The sequence below is a fragment of the Chrysochloris asiatica genome, unplaced genomic scaffold (genome assembly GCF_000296735.1).
Source record: "Chrysochloris asiatica unplaced genomic scaffold, ChrAsi1.0 scaffold00064, whole genome shotgun sequence".
NCBI classification, from domain to species: Eukaryota; Metazoa; Chordata; class Mammalia; order Afrosoricida; family Chrysochloridae; genus Chrysochloris; species Chrysochloris asiatica.
Genome location: NW_006408582.1, coordinates 2,773,622 through 2,791,744, shown reverse-complemented (window position 1 = coordinate 2,791,744; position 18,123 = coordinate 2,773,622). Strand labels below are relative to the sequence as shown.

The following is an 18,123-nucleotide window of genomic DNA, read 5'->3' as shown; positions in this document are numbered from 1 at the left end:
GAGCAGGTGGTGGTCTGGCAACATCTTTTGTATGGGGTCCCCAGCCGGTCTCCTCCCTCCCTGCCTTCTTCGGATGGTGGCTGCTTATGCTGGACATGTGGCCAGAGATGGGTAAGGATCACGTGGAACCTCAGCAACCTAAGGCAGAGCCATTGCCATGCTGCAATGAGTTTCAATGACAGTTAAGACGGAGGAATTCGCACTGACCGCCTAAGACAGGCAGCGTCCCTTAAACAAATAATAAATAAGGGGGAATCTGATGCAGACCATGCAGACCCGGTCAGGAGTTCATGTCCCTGTGGGCCCAAGCATTGCAGACTGTCCAAACCATAGACTCTGAGGATCAGGCTTTAGCCACCTAGCAGACATAGCAAACTGTCCCTCATCTGATTATTCAGTTATGCTTATTAGTAATCGCATACATGAGCCCTGGATATCCATAGATAAATGTAAAAACCTTCCCTAAAAGCCGAGACTGTAAATTCCAAAAAGGCAAAGTTTCCCCCCCCCCCCCCCCAAAAAAAAAAGAAAGCTAAAGAGGATAGAAACACTGTTAACTGATGATGTATGGAGGTGATTATAATCAATGTAATGAAACAAGTCATATGAATGGTTGAATGTGAAACTGATGATGTGCCCTGTAAACTTTCACTCAATCCACAATAAAAACCTTAAAAAAAAAATAAATAAATAATCATAATAAATTCTATCATGGGATTTCCAGCATGATTTCTATCATTGAGGCTATATTTTCCAATTACTAATCTTTGTTCTTTGCTTCCAACTTTCTCATTCCAATCACCAGTAATGCATTTTGATTACACATTTGATCAATTTCAGACTTCAGAAGTGGGTAAAAAATCTTCAATTTCCTCATTTTTGGCATTAGCGGTTGGTGAGTAAATTTGATGAACAGTTGTATTAACTGGTTTGTGTTACAGGTATGTAGATATTTTCCTGTCACTGACATTGTACTTCAAAATAGATCTTGACATTTTCTTTCAGTTGAAGAATGTGATGTTGTTCCTATTCAATTTGTCATTCTTGGGATAATAACCAAAAAATCAAATCTGTTGCCATTGAACTGATTCTGATTCATAATAACCCAATAGGACAGAATATAATACTCCAAAGTATTGCCAAGGCTGTGATCTTTATGAAAGCAGACGGCCACATTTTTCTCCCATGGAGTGGTTGGTGGGTTCCAACTGCTGACCTTTCAGTTAACAGCCCAGGGCTTTAACTGCTGTACCACCAGGACTCCTTCTCAGAGTTGTACACCATATGATTGTCCAATTCAATATGGCTAATATTAGTCAATTTCAAGTCAGTAGTATCTAGGATATTGATCTTCAAGCATTCCACTTCTGACAACTTACAATTTTCTTAGATTCAAACTTCATATATATTATACATTTTTATTACTAATGGACATTTTCAGTGTTTCTTCTCATTTCTTTTGAGTCAAGTCACATCAGCAAATGAAGGTCCTGGAAGCTTTACTCCATCCATATCATTAAAGTCAACTCTACTCTGAGGAGGCAGTTCAATCATATTTTAAATATCTTCCAACCTGAGGGGCTCATCTTTCAGTACTCTATCAGACAACATTCCACTGTTAGCTATAAGGCTTTGCTGGCCTTTTTTTTTTTTTTTTCCCCAGAAGTAGATTGCTAGGTCCTTCTTCCTTTCTGTCTTAGTCTAAAAACACTGTATAACCTTGTCTACCAAGTGACCCTACTGGTATTCAAAATAGCAGTGGCATAGCTTCTAGCATCATAGCAACACATGAGTCACTACAGTACTGACAAAGCAGTGGTGAAACAATAAAATTACTATGCACCAACTGTTGGAGTGCTTTATTCTAAGCAAATATCACTTTATCCTCATAAAACCCTTCTAAAATAGGTTTTGATGTGCTCTAGTCACACAAAGAAAGAGAGGTTAAGGAACTTGTCCAAGTGGACGTAGCTCTTAGGTGGGGAGCAGGTATCTGAAACCAGGCTTATGAAGACTGACTGGGAGCTTTCCAAAGTGCAGAACATAAGACACACCTTTTCCTCTATATGGCATCACAGGAGACCTCAGAAGGGATGAGCAGAGAAGGATTCAAAGTGCATGGCTCTTCTGGTGAAGGGGAAAGGTGATAGGAATGATGGTGTTCCCAACAACAGCAGGTGGTGGTGATGGGCTAGCGATGTGGGACCTGGTGTCCTCACTGACAAGTAGAATTTTACAGTTGAAATATGTTACCTCCAGGGTCTGGTTGCCTGAGGTATGTGGGGTGTGAAAGCCAAAGAAGGCCAGAAATTAATGTAGGATTCACGTCTCCTCTGGTCAAGTTCAGACCCCAAACTTGTCTCAGGTTGGCCTTGGAGTACAATAATTCCAGACCTCTAGAGCCCTTCTAATGAGCCCTGATGGTGCAGTGGTAAATCACTCTCCTGTGAACCCACTAGCTCTACTAGTAGAAAGGTGTGGCACTCTTCCATAAAGATTGGAAACCCTATGAGGCCTATTCTACACGATCTTTATGACTTGGAATAGACTTGATTACAGTGGGTTTTGGGGGGTTTAAAGCCTTCTTGATGACCTTGCTAACTTAATACTGCAGATTAGGTACAGAATTGTACCCAGGAAGGGAGTCTCAAGTTTGCTATGTCTCAACACCCAGCCCTCAGAGAGCTGCAAGAATCTTCTCTCACCAAAGGGCACCTCTCAACTTCATAAACTTTCCTTCCCACCTCTTCCAATTGCTAATTTTCAAGCTTATTTTCCTTAAACCATGTACAGTTTTTATGGGAAGGCATTTTTATTCTAACAAAAGAGTCCAGGGATAGGGAGATGTTCTACAAGTTAACCCAACCGCACTGCCATTGAATTGATTCCAACTCCTAGTGACCCTACAGAACAGTGCAGATCTGCTGCATAGGTTTTCTAAGTCTTTAGATCTTTACTGAAGCAGACTGCCTCATCTTTTTCCTGCAGAATGGCTGGTGGGCTCAAACCACTAACCTTTCAGTTAGCAGCTTAACCTACTGTGTCATCAGAGCTCCTCTTCTATAAGTTAAATAAGCCCAGCAAACATTGCATGTCCCATCCCTGTCTTGGAAAGTTACAACCCTTTGCAAAGATTGCCACTGATTTATGTTTAGCCCAGAAATTTCTAAATTTACTTCATCATGAAAGCTGATTTCAAGAAACACCTATGCTACACTCTAAACAATCTGCGATATGCTGATGATACAACCTTACTTGCTGAAAGTGAAGAGGACTTAAAACATATACTTATGAAGATCACAGAGCACAGCCTTCGATATGGATTACATCTCAATGTTAAGAAAACAAAAATCCTCACCACTGGATCAATAAATAGCATTCTTATCAATGGAGAAGAGATTGAAGTTGTCAAGGACTTCATTCTTCTTGGATCAACTGTCAACACTCACAGAAGCAGTGGTCAAGAGATCAGACGACGTATTGCATTGGGCAAATCTGCTGCACAGGAACTTTTTAAAGTACTGAAGAGCAGAGATGTCAGCTTGAGGACTAAAGTGCGCCTGACCCAAGCCATGGTATTTTCAATAACCTCATATGGATGCGAAAGCTGGACAGTGAATAAGGAAGATCGTAGAAGAATTGATGCCTTTGAGTTGTGGTGTTGGAGGAGAATACTGAAAGTGCCATGGACTGCCAAAAGAACCAATAGATCTGTTTTGGAAGAAGTGCAGCCAGAGTGCTCCTTGGGGGCCAAGATGGTTAAGCTTCGTCTCTCCTACTTTGGACACATTGTCCAGAGAGAACAGTCGCTGGAGAAGGATGTCTTGCTGGGTAAGGTGGAGGGTCAGAGAAAAAGAGGAAGACCCCTAATGAGATGGATCAGTCAGGTGGCATCATTGATGGTGTCAAGTGTGGCAGCAGTAGTGAGGTTGGCCTAGGATCGGACATTGTTTCGCTCTGTTGTGCGTGGGGTTGCTATGAGTCAGTTCCGACTCGATGGCACCTGACAACAACAACACTCTAAACTTTAGGAAATACTCACCAAACCTCTAAGCTGGACTGCAGGGGGTTTTGGAAGGGGGATGGATAGAGCAGGGTTGGGGACAGGAAGGGAGGGAGGAGGAGCAGGAGAAATTCCCTAAGTGAAAGCTCCAGAGCCGCATGTTAATAGTCTGAGAATCTATAATAGAAAAGATTGCTGTTCTTGTTAGGTGCCCTCAAATCAGCTCCAACTTATAGAGACTTGATGCATAACAGACTGAAACACTTCCCAGTCCTTCACCATCCTTACAATTATTATATTAGGACCCACTGCTGCTGCTACTGTGTCAATCCATCTCATTGGGGGTCTTCCTCTTTTTTTGTGAGTGACCACCCACCCCTACTCCCACTTTGCCAAGCATGAAGACCTTCTCTAGGGACTGGTCTCTCCTGATAACATGACCAAAGTATGAGAGACAAAGTCTCATCAGCCTGGCTTCTAAGGAGCACTCTGGCTGTACTTCTATCAACACAGATTTGTTTGTTTTTCTGGCAGTCCATGGTACTTTCAATATTCTCCAACACTATAACTTAGATGTATCAAGTCTTCCACAGTCTTCCTTATTCATTATCCAACTTTCACATGCATATAAGGCAATTCAAAATACCCTAACTTAGGTCAGGGGTACCTTAGTCCTCAAACTGGTATCTTTATTCTTGAACACTTTAAAGAAGTCTTGTGCAACACATTTGCCTAATGCAATATGTCATTTGATTTCTTAACTGCTGCTTCCATAAGTGTCGATGGTGGATTCAAGCAAAATGAAGTTATGGAATATCCATTTTTTGCAATGTTATCCATAGTCTGTCATGATCCACACAGTTGAAAGTCTTTGCATAGTCAATAATCCACAAGTAAACATCTTTCTGGCATTCTCTGATTTCAGCCAAAATCTATCTGGTGTCAGCAATGATATCTCTAGTTCCATGTTCTCTTCTGAATCCAGCCTGAGTTTCTGGTTGTTCTCTGTTGATGCACCATTGCAGCCATTTTTGAAATAACTTCAACAAAATTTTACTTGCATGTGACATTAATGATGATTTTCACACTTCATTCAGTCACCTCTCTTGGGAATGGGAACAAACATGGATCTCTCCCAATTGGTTGGCCAGGTGGCTGTGTTCCAAATTTCTTGATATGGATGATTGAACACCTCCAGTGATGCATCAGTTTGTTAAAAAGATTTCAATTTATATTACATAATTCCTGGAGTCTTGCTTTTTGCCATTACGTTCAGTGCATGCAGCTTGGAATTTTTCTTCCATGACATTAGTTCTTTATCATATGATATAGCGAAAAGATTGAAGTTGTCAAGGACTTCATTCTTCTTGGATCAACTATCAACACTCACAGAAACAGCAGTCAAGAAATCAAACAATATATTGCATTAGGCAAATCTGCTGCACAAGATCTTTTTTAAGTGTTGAACAGCAAAGATGTCAGCTTGAGGACTAAGGTGCACCTGACCCAAGCCATGGTATTTTCAATAACCTCATAATAAGGAAGACTGTAGAAGAATTGATGTTTTTGAGTTATGATATTGGAAGAGAATATTGAAAGTGCCATTGGCTGCCAAAAGAACCAACAGATCTGTGTTGGACGAAGTGCAGCCAGAGTGCTCCTTGTTGGCCAGGATGGCCAAACTTTGTCTCTCATACCTTGGACATACTGTCAAGAGGGACCAGTTGTTGGAGAAGGATATCATGTTTGGTAAGGTGGAGGGTCAGAGCAAAAGAAGAAGATTCTCAGCGAGATGGATTGGCAAAGTAGCAGCATCAATGGACTTAAGCATGGCAACAATTGTGAGTTTGGCCCAGGATTGGGCAGCGTTTCGTTCTGTTGTGCATAGGGTTGCTATGAGTCGGTACTGACTCAATGGCACCTAACAACAACCACAACTTCTTAAAATGGTTGAAAAATGAGCATTTCTTTTTGGTGCAGTGACTCTGTGAATACCTTTCATCTTCTTGTGTTGCTTTCTGCATCTAATATTTTTCCCAAAGAATCCTTCAATATTTCAAATCGAGGCTTGCATTTTTTCTTCAGTTCTTTTAGCTTGAGAAATACTGAGCGTGATCATCTCTTGGTTTTCTAACTCAAGGTCTTTACACATTTCATTATAATATTTTACTTTGTCCTCTCAAGCTGCCCTTTGACATTTTCTGTTCAGCTCTATTACTTCATCATTTCTCTCAGTAGCTTTTAGCATCTCTACACTAGAGAACAAGTTCCAGAGTCTCTTCTTACATTCGTTTTGGTATTTTCTTTCTTTCCTGTCTTTTAAATGATATTTTGTCTTCTTCCCGTATGATATCCTACAACTCTTCTGGTCTGGGGTCATTATGTCTAATGCATCAAATCTGTTCTTGACATGGTCTCTAAATTCAGGTGCGATATGTTCAAGGTCATATTTTCACTCTTGTGACTTTAGTTTCTTCAACTTGCATATGTGCAATTAATGGTCTATTTCACAATTGACCCCTGGCCTTGTTTTGGCTGATGATGTTTTCCCACTTTCTCTTCTTGCAGATGTTGTCAATTTGATTCCTGTAGACTCTGGCTGGTGAGGTTCATGTGTATAGTTGACTTTTATGTTGTTTAAAAAAGTTTTTTGCAATGAATACATCATTGATCTTGCAAAATTCTATCATGTGATCTTGAGCATCATGTCTTTCACAAAGGCCTATTTTCCAACTACTGGTGCTTCCTCTTTGTTTCCAATCACCAGTAATTATCAATACATCTGGATTGTATGTTGGATCAGTTTCAGACTGAACAAGTTGATTGTTGTTATGTGCCATTGAGTTGGTTCTGACTCAAAGTGACCCTGTCTAGGGTTTCAGAGGAGCAGCTGGTGGGTTTGAATTGCTGACCTTGTGGTTCAATCTGACCTTGTGGCCTAGCACATTATCCACTAAGACTCTGGAACAAGTTAGTAGAATTCTTCAATTTCTTTAGCACTGGCTTTGGTGGTTGGTGCATAAATTTGAATAATAGTGATATTAACTGATCTTCCTTGTAGGTGTATGGATATGATCCTATCACAGTGTTGTATTTCAAGATACATCTGGAAATGCTTTTTTGATGATGAATGTTATGCCATCCCTCTTGAATTTGTCATTCCTGGCATAGTAAACAATGATTGTCAGATTCAAAATGGCCAATACCAGTCCATTTCAGCTCATTAATGCCTAGGATATCAATCTCCATGCGTTCCATTTCATTTTTGACAACTTCCAATTTTCCTGGATTCATACTTTGTACATTCCTATTCTGATTATTATTGAGTTGTACCCCAACATCGAATGAAGGTCCCCAAAACTCTACTCCCTTCACACCATCATGGTGTACTCTACTTTAAGGAGGCAGCTCTTCCCCAGTCATATTTTGAGTGCCTTCCAACCTAAAGAGCTCAATTCCTGGCGTGATCTCTGAGAATATTCTGAAGCTTTTCATAATGTTTTCATCTTTGGGCAGATGGCTGACAATATTCTGATGCTATTCATAAGGTTTTCAGCGGCTTACCATTCAGTAGTCCACCTTTCCTTCTTCCTAGTCTGTCTTAGTTTGGAAGCTCAACTGAAACCTGTCAACTATTGGTAACTCTGCTGGTGTTTCAAATACCAGTGGTATAACTTCCAGGATCATAGCAACACACAGGCCACCACAGTATGACAAACTGACAGATGAGTGGCCAATAGAAAGGATAGGCATAGTAAGTAATCTGAGACAAGAATGAAAAGGGAAGGGGGTGAGGGGAAATCTTCCCAGTGCTTTGCCCAGGCCAAACCCTGCCAGGCCCTGGAAATGATAAACACCTATGAGCTGCTTATGGAACTTGATATTTTACAAAGCACTTTCATGTCTAGGCTAACATTTCATCCTTTCACTGTAGGATCAGCACTGGACTGTGAACCACAAGGTCAGCAGTTCAAACCCACCAGTGCTTCCTATACAAGTCTTATATGGAAACCCTATAAAGGGTCGCTATGAATCGAAACCAACTTGACAGCATTTAATAACAACAACAACAGTTTTACCAAAGAAGACACTCTTAACAAGGTGAAGTGTAAAACCCCAAATTGTAACAGGTATAATAGTGATCAAGTCCTGGATTCCAGATGCTATTGGGCATGGAATTTGCCTCATGAGCCATTGACTTATACCTAAAACCAAACCTACTGCTATCGAGTGGATGCCGACTCCAAGTCACCCTATAGGACAGAGCAAAACTGCTCCGTCGGGTTTCCAGACTGTATGTCTTCATGGAAGCAAATTGCCTCCTGTTTTGCCTGCAGAATTAGGTTTGAACTGACAATCTTTTGGTTAGCAACCAAGTGCTTTAAACACTACACCACAGTGAGGCTGGAATCTGGCTGACAGCTTGACAAAGGACAAGATGAGAGGAAGGATAAGTTGGCTGTCTTGGCAGATTTGAAACTAAAACAGCAAAGGGCAGTTTAGATGGAAGTCTTAGACAGCAGTAGGGTTGGTTTTAAGAAGGAAGATGTGAATTAGAGAGAAAGATGGTCCTCCCCAGTAGAAACAGATCTATCTCAGTAGAGCATTGTCCCACTGCCCACCTTTTAGTTTGTTGTACTGTGGTGACTTGTGTGTTACTGTGAGGATGGATATTTTAAATACCAGCAGGGTCACCCATGGTAGACAGGTTTCAGTGGAGTTCCCAGGCTAAGAGTAGGAAGAAATGCCTGGCAATCTAAATAGGAAATTTAGCCAATGGAAACCTTATGTATCACAACAGAGTATCATCTGGCTTGCTTTCTCTGAGCATGCCTTGAGGCAGGATCAATCTCTGGATGAGGAGATTGGGTTTTGTGAGGTAACTTGTCAATGAGGGGATACCCTTGGTGAGATGGATTGGCATCGTAGCCACAACAGTGGATTCAAACATGCTGGAAATCATGACAGTGATTCAAGACCAGACAATATTTCATTCTTTTGTACATGAGGTCCTCATGAGTCAAAGTTTACTGAGTGGCATCTATCTATCTATCTATCTATCTATCTATCTATCTATCTATCTGTCTGTCTGTCTGTCTGTCTGTCTGTCTGTCTGTCTGTCTGTCTGTCTGTCTGTCTTTCTGTCTGCCTGCCTGCCTGCCTGCCTGCCTGTCTACCTATCTACCTATCTACCTACCTACCTACCTACCTACCTACCTACCTACCTACCTACTTTTCTGGAGCACTGTTGCCCTGGGTGTGAGAGCAGCCTGCAGGATGTGAGAGCAGATGAAATAATAAATTGATAATTATCTCCTTGTAGTTTTTTCTGTCCCTTGGAGCCTCTATCCTGGTTTGCAGGAAGGAGCTCTAGGCACCAGAGCAACTAGACAGTACTTTGTCCCTGGACACCCCATTCTGGTTCCAGGGACAGCTGCTCAAGGTGAGGCCTCCCTTCTCTTGGGGATCCATCAAGATTAGACTTAAAAAGCAAGGATATGCATTTCAGAGATATTCCTGAAACTCTGGTCTTCCTGCAGAATCAATCATTGAGCGACTATTGATGCTGAAAACCAGTGACACTCTTTGAACTGTCACACACAATCTGTGGTACATACTATGTCTTTTCTCCAAGGTCCTGGGCAACAGAGCCTCAGCACTGCAGATACAGGCAGAGGGTCACACAAATCTGTTGCCTAAGCAGATGACCTGGATCTTTGGGCACTCTGGTGACAGGATATCTGTGAGCTTTTTCCTTTCTTCCTGTGCCTGAATTCTGTCATAAGTAAATGAGAGTATGTGTGTCTTTGTATATGTATCTAAAAAAGAAGAGGAACCAGATGGATATTCCTTGTGAATGGAAGCTCACTGTCTCCTGAGACCGTTTTCTACTGCTGTGTGAAATGCCTTCTTCCTGTTGCATTGATAATTGTCTCTTGTAGCTTCCTCTATTCTTTGGAGTTGACCACACAGAACAAAAAAACCTTTCTTCCTCATAACAAAAGCAGACTTGATGGCACAGTGGTTAAGCACTCAGCTGCTAGCCAAAAAGTCAGTGATTCAACCCCCCAGCAACTCCATGAGAGAAAGATGTAACATTTTGTTTTTATAAAGATTGTTATTGTTAAGTGCTATTGAGTCGATTCCAACCCATAGCAACCCTGTATAGGATTTCCAAGGAGAAGCTGGTGAACTTGAACCACCAACCTTGCAGTTCAAACGACTTTGCAGTCTGACGCATTAGCCCATAGCACCACACCAGGACTCCCTTACAGCCTCTTAAACCATATGGGCAGTTCTACTCTGTCCCATGGGGTCACTGAGTCAGAATCAACTCCACAGCAATGAGTCCCCATTAATATTCTTTCAAATAGCTGGATTCACATATCCCTAGTTCATTCCGTCTCCCTATCCTAGACCTTCTCCTCTGCAGGTGCTTCAATCTATCTAATTCCTCTCTGAAACCACATCACTTGCAGGTGTGGCTGAGCTAAGGGGCAGGGCCTTCAGCTCCCAGGTGTGAGACTTTGCCTTGTCCAGTGCAGCCCAGCATTTGCCAGAGCAGCTCCAGCAACCACAGGGAGCATGGAGCTAGAGACCAATGGTTTCCTCAACGCTGGGGTTGGAGGAGCTGTGAGGAGCTACTCAGAGGGAGAGAGGCAGCAAGAGGATGTACAGAATTCAACCACCCCACTTTACTAGAGCAGAGCTGCGTTAGTGTTTTGACAAATGAAGCTCCCCCACAAGCCTTGGTTTTGAAGCAAGGGCACCACAGCTGACAAAAAAAAAGCTTGAAAACTGATGGTTCTGTCTCTTTGTCACATGGTGGTATCCTAAGATGCATTTCCCCTATTCCATACATATGCAAAGCCCTCACCAGCGCCAAAGGTAAAGGACCTTTCCCCATTACTGTGAGACCCACGGTCCTCCCTTACTAATGCCCAGATGAAGGTCGGAGCAGGCTCTAACTGCTTTTAGGAACATTTGAAACTCCAGTTCTGCTCTGCTCCCATGAACACGGGGGGTGGGGGTGGGGGGGTGCAGAAGCAGGCTGACACAGGGGAGGTGGGAAATGTCTGTACCAACAGTTTAAGTGGCAGGGTGGGCCAGGCCAGGACTGCACAGGAGCTGGGCGTCAGGAAGGGGAATGTGACCATCGCACAGATTATGAGTATTCAGGGCTTTGTGTGGTCAGGATAGAGCGCACCGCAAAGAAATAGATAGGGAGGTGGAGCCGGTTCCAGCCCCCGGAAATGGTCACTTCCAGCTGCCCCAGGGCTGGGTGGGGACACTCACAGGGCAGCGTCTCGGCGCTGTTCTTCTGGATCATTATGCAGAGCTGTAGCACCAGTTGGGGGGCGCTCTCCAGGAAGGTCTCCAGGAGGCGCAACATGTTGACGTCTGCATATTCGTACATCATAGCCCAGTAAAAGCGTCGCTGGTGTTCCTTCTGCCGCTGGCTCTGAATCCCCAGGTACATGGTGCGGATATACCTGCCAAAAGAGGAACAAAACTGAGAACTTGAGTGGGGGTGGGGACAGCAGAAGGTTTTCCTAAGATTTAGCGCCACCTTGTGCCAGCATCTCTCCGCTCTGAAGTTTCCTGGTCTTCAGTAGGGCTCTAGGGGGTCTCCAGACCAGAGGTCACAGGGATGAGGGCGGAGCAAGTCAGGAAAGGAGTGCCTGACGCCGTTAAGAACTCAAACAAGACTTTCTGGGCCCCATATCTGGACTTCAAAATCTTCCATGTATTCTTCCTTTAATCCATACCTCACAGTTGAACTCAGAGGGTGAGTGGGCTTTCTCAGGAGCAGGCTACCTGGGGGAAGATTCTAATAAGACTTTCACTTCTTTCGCATAGCCTTACTGCTTTCTCAAGGAGCCTTGGTTGCTTAGTGGTTACTAACTGGGCTGCTAACGGTAGGATCAGCAGTTCGAATCTACCAGCTGTCCCTTGGGAGAAAGATGAGGCTTTGTGCTTCCACAAAGATTTATAGTCTTGGAAACTCTATACAGGGTAACTATGAGTTGGAATCAACTCGGTGGCACACAACCACCACTACCACTACTTTTTCAGTTGTTGTGTTGCTAAGTGCCGTTCAGTCGGTTCTGACCCATAGCGACCCTAGATAGGATTTCCGAGGAGCAGCTGGTGAGCTCGAACCAATGGCCTTGCTGTTCATTTTGCAGTCCAGCACATTAACCCACAGGGCCACACCAGGACTGTTGTTGTTGTTAAGTTCCATCGAGTCGGTTCCGACCCATAGCGACCCTGTACAGGGTTTCCGAGGGTGTAAATCTTTACGGGAGTAGAAAGCCTCATCTTTCTCCCGCGGAGCGGCTGGTAGTTTCGAACCGCTGACCTTAAGGTTCGCAGCCCGATTCGTAACCACTACGCTACCAGAGCTAGGACTAGGAGGGAGAAAAAAAGGGAGTGAACTTTCAGCATACTCACTCTACCGCTCCAAGAAGCTGGACTATATCAAGAAGAACTGGTGTCAGGATTGGATGAAGACTCATTAATAACCTGCATTATGCAGATGACACAACCTTACCTACTGAAAGTGAAGAGGACTTGAGGCATTTGTTGATGAAGTTCAGAGAATATAGCCTTCATTTGGTATGGATTACAACTCAATACAAAGAAAACAAAAATTCTCTCAGTGGTCAACAGACATCATCATGATAAATGGAGAAAAGATTGAAGTTGTCAAGGTTTTAATTTTACTTGGATCCGCAATCAATGCTCATGGAAGCAGCAGTTAAGAAATCAAATGACATATTGCACTGGGCAAATCTGCGGCAAACAACCTCTTTAGAGTATTAAAGAGCAAAGATTTCACTTTGGTGCACCTGATCCAAGCCATGATATTTACAATTACTCATACGTATGTGAAAGCTGAACAATGAATAAGGAAGAATTGATGCATTTAAATTGTGGAATTGGTGAGGATTATAGAGAGTCCATGGACTTCCAGAAGAACAAACAAATCTGTCTTAGAAGAAGTACAGCCAGAATTTTCTGTTACTTGGCAACAATGATGACAAGATTTGATCTCACATACTTTGGGTATGTTATCAGAAGGGATCAGTCCCTGAAAGAGGACATCATGCTTGGTAAAGAAAAGGGTCAGCAAATCATAGAAAGACCTCCAACAAAATGGACTGATAGTGGCTGCAACAATGAGCTAAAATACAACAACAGTGTGAGCATTGGACAGTATGTTGTGCATAGTGTTGCTGTGAGTCAGAACCTACTCAATGGCACCTAATAACACAACAGTCTTCATAGATTGCACATCAGTTTGTGGGTTTGAACTACCAACATTTCAGTTAGCATTCAAGTGCTTAATCACTGTGCCTCCAGACCTCCTGTGCATTGCACTACATGAGGGAAACACAGATTCTGCAGTACAGCCTCTGTCCAGGCCTGACCCAGGATCACAGTCACACAAATCCAGTGGGCCTGTGTTCTCAGGTCCATCACGGGAGGAACAAGAAGTCAAGGAATGGTACAAGGGCAGACCACGGACTTGAATGGTCAGCCAACCTGGGGTTCCCAGACTTGGACAAATTATTCCAACTCTGTGTCCTTGGATTACTCTTCTTTAATATAGGGGACTAATGCCATCATTGGGTAGGAAGAGTTGTGAGGTAATATGGACATAGTGTCTGATACACAGTAGATGCTTATCCCAGATCCATACAAGAAGCACACACCTCCTACCCCACCCCCCCCAAGTGCTGATTTTCACCTGAGCTTCCTGATTCTGAGTCTTTAATCCACATGCCATCTACACTGAGCGTGGTCTCTACAGCAGGCCCAGAGGTCACAGGTGCTGACAGGTTCTGGTCAAAGTTAGGTTCCAGAAGCATGTTTTTGAGGGCCTAGTTTGAATCAAGGACAGAAGCCATAAACAGTCTGTTGGAGACCTCAGACATGAGCATCCCTGACTATCCCTTGGGGATATCAGCATTTTACGGTGCCTTCTGAGATGCCAATCATAAAGGGAGAGAGCATAATGGGCACCCGACCTTGTCCTCAAATTCTATCAAGTGCCCATCTAGGCTGGGCAGGCCACTCTCTCTGACCCCATCCCCACCATCAGCCTGGTCCTAGCTACCATCACGTTTTCCTGGGTCAATGCAGGAGCCTCCAAAACTGGCTTCCCTTCTGCCACTCTTACCTCAGATCCTCTTCTTCACACAACAGCCAAAGTGGTCTTCTAAATTCCTACACACAGTCACGTCATCCTCCTCTTTTCTACCCTCCAGTGGCTGCCCACAGTGCTTCAAATAAAATCCAGTCTCCTGACTGTGACTCACAAGACTGGTCTGCCTCTCCAGCCTCACTTCCTAGTCTATCCCTGCTCTCTTCTCAGAGCCTTGCCTAGCTCTCGCTGGAGCTCTGTGAGCTTAGGGACCCCATCTTTCTTGCTTATTGCCACAGTGTCAGAGACTCTCACAGGATCAGGCACAGTGCAAGGACTCAGAAAACATTTGTCAAATGAGTGGATAGATTCAGGGATGGCTGAAGTTAGAAGGAAGATCCCTCCCCACTAGGACTGAAGAGGCATGGCAGGACAGCACGGTCCCAGACACATCAAAGATAGACATGCTCACAGCAAATCCCTGGGAAAATGCACCAGGAGGTGGATCACTTAGTGGGAGTCTATTTTCCTCTGGGAACAGTGGGACAATTGGGGCAATGCTTAAAGAACTTTGCTTTGGCATTATGGAAGTATTATGTTTTAGGATCAAAAATACAAGAAATATTAGGGTATAGTGAATTACTTATTATGACCCTTTAGCCATGCATAGTCTTGTGACTCCTACAAAATGACTGAGTTGTTGTTGTTAAGTGTCATTGAGTCAGTTCTGACTCATAGTGGCCCTGTATAGGGTTTCTGAGGAGTGGCTAGTGAGCTTGAACTGCCGACCTTGCGGTTTATCCAGCGCATTAATCCACAGCACCACACCAGGACTCCTAAATGATTAAGTGGGGGCGCGGGGGGTGGTTATGTGCCGTGGTGTCAGTTCTGATTCATAGCGACCCTGTAGAGGTTTCTGAGGCTATAATCTTTACAGGTGCAGAAAGCCTCATCTTTCTCCTGTGGAACAGCTGGTATTTTCAAACGGCTGACCTTAAGGTTAGCAGCCTGACTCATTATTACTACGCTACCAGAGCTCCTTAAATGATTGAGTTGTTGTTGTTGCTGTTAAGTGTTGTCGAGTCAATTCCCACCTGTATAGGGTTTCCAAGGAGCAGCTGGTGAGCTTGAACCACTGACTTTGCAGTTCAAATGGCTTTGCAGTCTGGAGCATTAACCCACAGTACCACACCAGGACTCCAAATGATTGACTGGGACTATGCAAATAAGGTGCTGGTGGACAACTTGCTAATAATGTACATAAGATGCATAGAACCTTTGCATGGGTTGTTGTTATGTTAAGTTGTTGTTGGTAAGTGCCTTGAATTGGTTCTGACTTACAGAGACCCTGTATAGGGTTTCCTAGGAGCGGCTGGTAAGTTTGAACCATCAACGTTGCAGTTCAAACCAACCTTGTGATCCAGTACAGGGGTTGTTGTTGTTGTTGCTATGTGCCATGGAGTTGGTTCCGACTCATAGTGACCCTGTACATGGTTTCCAAGGCTATAAATCTTTATGGGAGCAGAAAGCCTCATCTTTCCCCCGCGGAACTACTGGTAGTTTTGAAATGCTGACCTTGCGGTTCACAGCCCGATTCATAACCATTAAGCTACCAGAGGATCATGGAAATAAGGTACATAAAACCCTCAGGAGACGATTGGTCAGTTTTGCCATCCCACTAGACTTAAAGGGAGCCAATCCCAGAAGTGGGTGGATACCTTGTTACCATCAAGAAAGAAGAGCCAGGAGTGAAGTGCATCCCTTGGACCCAGGGTCCTTGCACTGAGAACCTCCTAGACTCAGGAGACAAAGAGGGAGCTGTTATACCAGGCACAGTGTGAGATACGAGAAGAAGCAGAACTAAGAGACTGGCACAAGATGGCATGGTGGGTTTCCCAGCCCAGAAGCACAGCAGTTACAATGGGTGTGCCAACTCACAGAATGAGAGAGCTGAGCATCTTTGGGCTTGCTGGCTGAGTGGGGTTCCTCTGGATACTTAACGGGAAACTAAAGAGCTTTGTAACACGTCTAAGCAGGGCAGAGGCCAGACTGAGGGCCAAGAGAGACCTGCCTGTGAGAACAACTGAAAAGAAGCTGTCCTGATTAAAGAACTGTATCCTGAGTCATACCCAATCCTAAATTGTTGCCTGTTATTTTCCTAATAAGTCCCATAGCTGTGAGTATGATCTTTGAGTTCTGTGTTATTACAAAGAATTATCGAACATAGCAGAGAAGTAGAGTGTTGTGAAAGGGGGAGCTGGTATCATAATTGACACACACACACAAAAAAGTGAGGAAAGAGATGGTATGTCTGACCTCCTCCTCACAGAAATCAGCTTTGGGCTAATGTTGATGGTGACTACCCCTGCTCATGAAATTATAGGACTTCTGACACCATTTCACCAGTTTTACAAACTAAACCTGTAAAATGATTTAAAATCATAAAGTGATCCTTGTTTCCAATTTCTAAGTGGCTGCCCTGACTCCACAGTACTAATCGTGTACTCGACCCACTAATGAGCAAGAGCTCCAGGGTCCCCAAACATGAAACCTGAGAACATATGACCCTGCTGAGTCACAGAGGTGACTAGCCATACCGACACCCTTCCATAGTGGATGAGCAATGCTACGGCTTCCTCTTCAGATTCCTCCAAGCCTTGGGTGACTGCATCTCTGAAGGGATATAACCAGGGCGGCTGGCATGGACACCTTATTTCTGTTCAGATATGCTCCCTGGAGTGATGGAGAAACAATCCATCTAACAGCAGAAGTGAAGAGACACAAGGGGCAGTAAGGAGAGGAGCTATGGGGGCTCCATTCAGGGGAGGGTGTAGGAGGAAGTTCAGGAAGTGTGCCAGGGCTCTCAGAACATGATGCTGTGCCCATGCCCATCACCTGGAGTCCTGTCGTACTTTGTAAGTCCTACCATTTTTAAAACCACCATTTAGTATATAGAGAAATGGGGGTTCTGAGCAGTGAAACAAAACATCCAGTTCTGGTTCTATTCCAGGTTCTGCCTCTCACTGGTTGTTGCTGTTCCCACTAGTCACTACCTTTCTCTGAGCATCAGTCTGTAAATCCACACAATCAAGGGACCAGGAAAAAAGCTTAGAAATGGACAGGGAAGTGGTTGTGTGTGATCTGTAAAGTCATGGCCATCACTGAGAGAACAGAGAGCAAAGTAGTGTTTACAGAAGGGGTCTGAAGGAAAGGACCAACTGAACAAGGAGAGGGTGCGGCTTATGTAGGTATTGTCAGAAGTAGTTTGGGTTGTGGGGAAGACTCAGACTTTGAATGAAGGGTGGAGGGGAAGGACTGGTCAGATGAATCACATCCGATGGTAGTCTGGGAAAGCAGACTATGATGCTAAAGGGGACAATGATGCTACTGGTGCCAAGGCAAGACAATGGGTCCAGAGGCTCCATGCCAGCATCCTGAACAACTGTGTGCCCAGTGGGACACTTGGTGCTATGGGTCTCATAAACCAGATATGGTTCCCTTGATCTCAAACTCAGGTCTATCTATGAGGGTGAGTCAAAAATTATCTGCACTCTGTTTAATTGTATGGATTGGCTATAGAATGTATTTTAATCAACTTTTAGAAAAGACAAATAAGTCATTTTTGACATAATCTTGTTTTTTAATATGCTTTGTCCAACTGTCAACAAGCTTTCGTATTCCCTTATTTAAAAGTGTTTTAGGCTGAACTGCGAGCCATGAATGCACCACTGTCTTCACTTCTTCATCAGAGTTGAATGTTTGTCCTTGAAGGGCTGTTTTCAGGGGACCAAACAGGTGAATGTCTGATGGAGCAAGATCAGTACTGTAGGGAGGATGCTTTAACACCTCAAAACGAAGTGTGGGCAGAGGTATGCGGATGTGCATTGTCTGCAAGAGCACATTTGATCCAAAATTTAGGTTTCAGCGAGCATCTCACTGTAATGAGCACTGTTGATTACTGAACATTTTT

The 18,123-nt window shown here is 43.8% G+C and overlaps 1 protein-coding gene across 1 annotated transcript in view; it reads right to left on the bottom strand.

Moving 5' to 3' along the window:
• Window positions 1-18,123, bottom strand: part of XKR6 (XK, Kell blood group complex subunit-related family, member 6) — a 487,454-nt gene that overhangs the window by 34,836 nt on the left and 434,495 nt on the right. The window contains exon 2 of the mRNA XM_006864331.1: window positions 11,300-11,496. Within this exon, the coding sequence (XP_006864393.1) occupies window positions 11,300-11,496 (197 nt within the window). The remainder of the gene's footprint in view (window positions 1-11,299; window positions 11,497-18,123) is intronic.